The 7,262-nt window shown below is 54.4% G+C and overlaps 1 protein-coding gene across 2 annotated transcripts in view; it reads right to left on the reverse strand.

The window, feature by feature from the left end:
• The window catches only part of PDAP1 (PDGFA associated protein 1), a 37,041-nt gene that overhangs the window by 27,716 nt on the left and 2,063 nt on the right, over positions 1 to 7,262 (reverse strand). For both annotated transcript variants that reach the window (XM_089895678.1, XM_022587798.3), the window contains exons 2-5: positions 5,657 to 5,748; positions 4,170 to 4,280; positions 1,754 to 1,875; positions 654 to 805 (exon numbers count right to left, since the gene is read on the reverse strand). In XM_089895678.1, coding sequence (XP_089751804.1) covers positions 654 to 805; positions 1,754 to 1,875; positions 4,170 to 4,280; positions 5,657 to 5,748 — 477 coding nt within the window. The remainder of the gene's footprint in view (positions 1 to 653; positions 806 to 1,753; positions 1,876 to 4,169; positions 4,281 to 5,656; positions 5,749 to 7,262) is intronic.

Genomic DNA, 7,262 nt, shown 5'->3' on the forward strand with positions numbered 1-7,262 from the left:
TGATTTCCCATCTCTAGGCCTAGAAAGCAGGACAGCAAGATCCCAACACACTCATGACCCCCCACATATGGAGCCATGAGGCCAGAAGGTCATGAGTCAAATGCTCCTTTAAAGCAGACCGGTTCCCCACAGCCAACCTGGCCTGGAAGAATCCCTACCACCTTTGGCCCCACTGGAAGGAAGGCAGGGGGGAAGAGGGACACCTGGGCCAGGTATCATCTGTGACATCCAGCTGAAATACGAAATGCTGACATATGAAGAGCTACCCCAGGCAGCTCTCCAGGCTACACAAGACACCAGAGACCTTAGGGGAACCTTCTAGCCTCTAAGGTAGGTGCATCCTGAGGCCTCCCTCGGATGCTGTGGACAGTGCTCTGCTGAGATTCAAACTCACATCTGACTCCGCTGCTGCTGGACTCTCCTAGCATCCTGGGAGGTGGCGGGCAGGAACACCCACCTCCATCTGACAGTGAGAAGGGCAGGCAGACAGGCACGCACGTGCACATACACCCACACCACCCTCCCCACACACACGGTAGGCCTCTACCGAACAGTCTGACCTCATACCACTTCACGACAAGGACACTGAAGTGCAGGGCTTGGTGACCTGTCCAGAACCAGTCAGGCTGCCACAGCAGCGGCTCAAGACTTACCTTTCCTCTCTTCTTCTTTCTTCCTGGCAGCCTCCTCCCGCTGTTTCCGGATGATCGCCAGCCGGGCAAGGTCAGCCTTGGCTTGCTCCGTCTTCCCCGCTAAATGCATTTTCATGTAACGCTCTTTTGCTTTCTGCTTCTCGATTTCTTCTCTGTTTGGGTAAAATGGTGTCACAGGGGCCATCTTCCCCACCATTAGCAGCTGAGCTGGATGTGGGAGCCAGAATAAAGCCCAAGCACTCAGGCCTGGGCCCTAGCTCCGTGTGCCCCCTCCTTGATGACGCTCAGCAAACAAGCCAGCAGTGGCTGTCACTCTGCAACCTCAGAGGGGGTTTCACTGGTGAGAAAGAAGCTGCTGGAAGGGGAGACTCTTCAGCAGCCTCCAATCACACCCCAAGCTTGTGGGCCTTCCCCACTGGGTTTTCAGAGACCCCCCTCAGCTGTCACAGAGTCAGCACAGCAAGGTGGATTTAAATCGAGCAACCCAGTCAGGAGAGAAATCAGGGTGGCTTTTCCTAGTAGCTTTCAACCTCCTATAAGGCCCTTGATGTCACCTGGTGGCCGTGAAAAGTCAGGGAACAACTTGTTAAAGACCAGCTGTGTGCAGGGCACTGTAGCACTTGGTGTGATCCTTGCACAGCCTGTGAGCGAGCTCTCTGCAGCTCCATTTTCACCTGGGACTCAGAGAGGACTGGGGCAGCTGGTGGACCTCCCTGCACAGTGCTGGACGGCATGGGTCCCCAGTCCCCTCCCAATCCCTATGGCCACAACATCAGGGATGGATGCAGGCCAAGAAGGGTCAGATCAGGCTGGATAAGGGAGGTATCCCTGGAGTGGGGTGCCCTGGAGGAAAGGGCTACAGCATAATTTCTGTTTTTCCTGCTATGCTTCCACTGGGGGAAAAAATTCTGTTTTCTGCTTTGTTTTGTGGGGGAGAAGCTTCTATAGGGCCTTTGGGTGAATGAGATGACAGAGAAATAAATACCAGAGCCAGAGCGCCCACCAGCCACTGGGGACCTCAAGAGCCCAGGAAGCAAGGGCAGAGGAGCTGGGGGCCTCAGCCCCTGGCCCAAGTCACAAGGCTCAGAAGCAGAGGTTACCTTTCTCTCCTTGAAAGTTCCTTGGGCCCATCCAGGTCCAGCTGTGTGACCTTTTTGGTTGTCTGTGCCACCCGGTTGGGGTTCTCAATGTCAATGAGCCCTTCTACACCTTTGCGCTTTTGCTAAGATAGGACAAGAAGCCGGCTGTCAGAGCCCCTGAAGGCCACTCCCCATCTCCACATCCTCCTGGACTAGGACAAACTCCCGCTCCACCCCCAGGCCACGTGACTCCTGGCCCAGCCTCACGGTGGGAACAGTGCTCGGGTGTCTTCACCACCTGGGGAGATGCAGGGAGAGCGAGTGCGGGTGACCAGAGCCCATCCTGTGCCCAGTCCCGGCCACCAGGGATCATTATCCTAGTTTCACAGGTGGCAGAGGCCAACTCACAAGCTCTCAGCACAGAGAGTTACTCCCTCACTTCAAGCTCAGCCTCTGAAAGCAGTTTTCCATGGAACGCCATGGCTGACTGCAACAAGCCATGCTGGATCCCCACAGCAGGGTGGGCCAATCCCTAGCCATCCGGGTGACAGCAGGGAAATGGGACTTGGGAACGAGTCACACAGTCTACAGGTTTGGGGAGGCGGCACAAGAACCTGGAGCTCGCACCTCCCACCTGCCCTGGGGAAGTTCAGAAAGAAGTGAGAGCACAAGTGCTAGACGTAACAGGTTCGATCAAAGTTTCAGGCCCTGTCAACCCAGGTTTTCTCTTTAAGAGACCAGGGAGACAGCTTCCAAACGCCAGTTAATCTGAGCACTGCACGGAGCTCCAGGCACCTCTACCCAATCGGCTACACATATACACCTCCACCCAGATACCTGACATCACAAATTTAACTTGTCTGAAACAGAACTGGAGACTCAGCCCTCACCCACCCCGTTCCTCCCAATCCTAAGGACAACCTTGTTTTTCTTTCCCTCAGCAAACCCCAATGAGTCTACCTCTAAGACATGGCTTGAATCTGCCCACTCCTCTCCACTGCCATTGCCACCAGCCTAATGCAGCCACAATTTCTCATCTGGATACCTGCTGCCGTCTCCTGGCTTCCACCCTCAACACCTTACAACTCACTCTCGGCGGAGGAGCCAAAACAATCTTTTTTTTTTGCGGTACGTGGGCCTCTCACTGTTGTGGCCTCTCCCGTTGTGGAGCACAGGCTCCGGACGCGCAGGCTCAGCGGCCATGGCTCACGGGCCCAGCCGCTCCGCGGCATGTGGGATCTTCCCGGACCGGGGCACGAACCCGTGACCCCTCCATCAGCAGGCGGACGCTCAACCACTGCGCCACCAGGGAAGCCCCAAAACAATCTTTTAAAAGCAAATCTGGGGGCTTCCCTGGTGGCGCAGTGGTTAAGCATCCGCCTGCCAATGCAGGGGACAGGGGTTTGAGCCCTGGTCTGGGAAGATCCCACATGCCGCAGAGCAACTAAGCCCGTACGCCACAACTACTGAGCCTGTGCTCTAGAGCCTGTGAGCCACAACTACTGAGCCTGCGTGCTGCAACTACTGGAGCCCGTGCACCTAGAGCCCATGCTCTGCAACAAGAGAAGCCACCGCAATGAAAAGCCCGCACACCGCAACGAACAGTAGCCCCCGCTCGCCGCAACTAGAGAAGCCCACATGTAGCAACGAAGACCCAACATGGCCAAAAATTAATAAATAAATAAAATCTATTAAAAAAAGAAAAAAGCAGGCTTCCCTGGTGGCGCAGTGGTTGAGAGTCCGCCTGCCGATGCAGGGGACACAGGCTCGTGCCCCGGTCCGGGAAGATCCCACATGCTGCGGAGCGGCTGGGCCCGTGAGCCATGGCCGCTGAGCCTGCGCATCCGGAGCCTGTGCTCCGCAACAGGAGATGCCACAACAGTGAGAGGCCCGCGTACCGGGAAAAAAAAAAAGCAAATCTGGTCATCTCTGTCTCCTACTTCAAGGCCTCTGCCAGCTGCCCACTACCTACCACAATGAAACCAAAACCTTTCAACAGCTGCACAGGAGCTGCCCTTGCCAACCTTTCCTCCTTCATTCCTCACCACTCCACTTTGTACCAACCAAGTCACAGCCCCACTAGCCTCTCTGTTCCTTGAACTTGCCCAGGTTGTTCCCAGGGCCTTTGCCCTTGCTAACCTGGCTGCCTCGACTACTCTGAACAACAGTTTTCACACAGCTGGCTCCACCTTGCTTTTCAGATCTCAGTTTAAAAGTCACCTCAGCACACACTACTCCAAGTACCCTCGATCACGGTCTGTCTCATTCATAATACTTCTGGCTGCTTGAAATCATACTGTTCATTCATTCCTTATCGTCTGTACCTCCCTATTACAATGTAAACCCTTAAGAGCAAGGACTCTGCATGTCCTACTGGGACGGGTAATGTTTGCTGAATGGATGAGTCTAGGTCCCAGGCCCCCCTCAGACTCAGTACCTGGTAATCATCTTCTTCATCCTCGCTCTCATCTGAGTCTAGGGATTTTTTCTCCTTTTTGGGGTCACCTGCAGCCCCATCTCCACCTTCTTCTCCTTGTTCCTCTTCTTCCTGTTTCAGAAATGGACAATGTGAGGTATCAAAAATGCAAAACAAACCCCCAAGACTGTGATCCAGCCGCCACCACCCCCAGACTGTGGACCTTGAGAAATCAGGCCCCTAGAAGGCTGGGGCCAAGTATGATTAGAGTCCCACTCTGCCATGCTGGCCTCCAGTGGGGGACCTGTGTCAGAGGCAGCCTCTCCACTAGGCTCCACAGCCTGGAAGCCAATTCCAGTCCAACCACCACCTCGTACAGCCATAAAAGGCCCTGCTCCTCTTCTCAGCCCAGGTACCTCAGACAACCAGGGTGAGCAGCTCGTCTCCTAGGGTCCAAAGGACGTGGCTGTGGGGCTGGAAAGCACAGGCCTGCTCAGCTTCCCTCCCGCTCTCCCCGCTGCCATGTGGAGCTGCCAAACTGTCCTTGCTGTCCTGGGCAAGGCCCCTGCTTTCCACTCTCAGTCAGTGGCGGGCCAGCCACTCCAACCTGCCCACACAGAGGCCCGGCTGTGCCAGCTTCCCATGACAACACCCCGACAGGACGCTTCCCTCTACCTTTCTTGCCTCCCAGCCAAAAACATCCCTTACAAAAACCATATGACCTTTGCCCCTTGGCACCTGCCCGCACACTCTCCAAGGTCCTGGTCAGCCTCTGGTTCCTCCACCAGGCCCTCCCCACCACCCCACGCCCCTCTGATGGGCATGAAGTGTCAGTCTCCCTGACACTTCACAGCCGTGCCCCTCATCCAGCCTGACTGTGCTCCCTTTGGCCCTTAGCCAGGTGAGGATCTAATGGTGTGGTAGGGACATGGACACCAACGATGCAAACACGTTCTGTTTCCTGACAGTGGGCTGGAAAAAGGACTGGGGGAACAGAATAGAGGGACTGCCTAAGCTTCGACCGGAGGGGGAAGGGTGGGAGTCACGGAGGAGGGGATGCTGAGCAAGGTCTGAAGGAACGAATGGCACTCTGCCTGCTGGGGGTGTGGGAAGGCAGGGGCATCATGTCACAGCAGGGCTGGCAGCAGTCCTGCATGGCTGGAGCACACAAGTAGGGGTGCCGAGAGCCCGAGCTGCAGACGGGCAGAGCTGGGCGAGGGAGAGAGGAACAGGAGCAGGAACACAGGACCACAAACAGAGACCCACCAAGGCACCCGCTGCTGAGTGGACAAAGTTCTAACTGATCCAGTCAGAGGCTGGCCCTCCTCCTGACTCTCAGCGGTTGCTCTGGGACTCCCATCTGCTACCTGCTGCCTGTCCCCTCCAATCGAGCCTCAGGTGTTAGCTGCTTCTTGAGAATGGGTGGTCCTTGCCTGGCCTCTCCGGGTGCCAAAAGCGCAGGGTGCCGCCCTGGGCTACTGGAGTGGCCCGGACAGGCACGTACTCACCCTGGCCTTCTGCTTTTCAGCCTGGAGCTGTGCGTCGATCTCCTCGGGGCTCGTGTACTGCCTTGCCCGGCCTTTGTGGCCTCCCTTTCTCCCTGCACAAGGATTGGCAGTTTAAGAAGGTGGGAGGGAAGCAGCTTCCTTGATTGCCCTGGGCCCCAGGCTGTGTGCTGCTTGAGGTGCTCTCAGCAGAGGCTGCAGACCTCAGGTACCCCTCACCAAGCACCACCCAAACCTGTGCCCTTATGTGTTCAAAGGGACAAAAAAGGAAACACACAATCACCTGATGCAGTCCCAAACCATGTACTGGATGCAGGCTCCCACAAATAAGACCTGAGGGGAGGATCTGGGGGAGGGTGCACCACATGGAGTGACTGGCTAAATCCCCTGGTCCCTTTATCCAAACACAGCGGACTCAGATGTAATCATGACGAACATGTAACACTCGCCCCTGCTGTCACAACAGTGCTCTTTACTTGCAATGTTCTGTCATAGCTATGGGCTCATTTCATCCCCAGATTAAACCTATGGCACACAATCACGGCTGGTCCCACTTTATAGACAAAGGAGACTTGAGAGTAAAGCAGAGTGGGGAAGAGCACAAATGTTGGGGTCCAATCCTTGAGTTCAAATCTCAGCTCTACCACTTAATAGCTCTGTGACTTTGGGCAGGTACTTAACCTCTCAGAGTCTCAGCTTCTTCGTCTGTGTCCCTACCACATAGGGTTGTTGTGAAGATGGATTTGTTAACATATGTAAAGATGTTGGCACAGTGCCCGGCACTGGACAAGCACCACAAAAATGTCTGCTATGACTGGTACTCTTCTAATATAGCACCTGGTGTGGAAAAAAACAAAGCCACTGGTCACATCGGCGACTTACTACAGGTGTCAGGGAATATAATAAGATACTTCACGTTCACCTAAGTCATATGTATGGTAGAAAGAGAAAACTTAAAACCTAGAAAGGAAAACTTTCTCGTGCTTGGACTAAGAAACACAACTGGCAAACAAAGTTATTTAAAGTTGAAAATAAAACTGACTACCTTCTAAAAGTAAAAAATGTGACTAGCAATTAAAGTTCATCACAGATAATCAGTTTTACAGTCTGACCCTCTTGAGCCAAGACACTAGACTGACCCCTGCTAAAGCCATCAGCCAGTTTTACAGAAGGGTGGCACCCCCTCAGCTGGTCCTGGAGAACGCTGGGGTGGCTGTGGCCTGGATCCATTTCCACCTGTCCTGGAAGCTGCAGGTATCCCACCAGGTATCTCGTGACTCTCTCACTGAGAGCAGAGAATCTGTAATTAGGCAGCCAGAGCTGCTCTGGACTCCAGAGCCAGTAGCAGAGATACCGGCCTCCCATGATTTCCTAAACAGCAGCTGCAGAGCCATAACTGGGCTGCTGCAGACAACACCACTCATTTTTAATGACTACCCAGGGTTCCCAGGGGTGTCTCAGTCTATGTTCATCAAAGTCCTACTGTGAGAGATCAAGTTTGCCATCCAAAAAGCCAACATCTTTTCTTGCCCTCTTAACACTCTAAGTAACAGAAACAACTCAAAATTGACTACTATAGGTTCTCATCCCCCACGCTTGGCTATGCGAT

Source organism: Delphinapterus leucas, chromosome 15, assembly GCF_059928025.1.
Source record: "Delphinapterus leucas isolate spDelLeu-1000000601 "Yukka" chromosome 15, BTC_Dleu_Yukka2, whole genome shotgun sequence".
NCBI classification, from domain to species: Eukaryota; Metazoa; Chordata; class Mammalia; order Artiodactyla; family Monodontidae; genus Delphinapterus; species Delphinapterus leucas.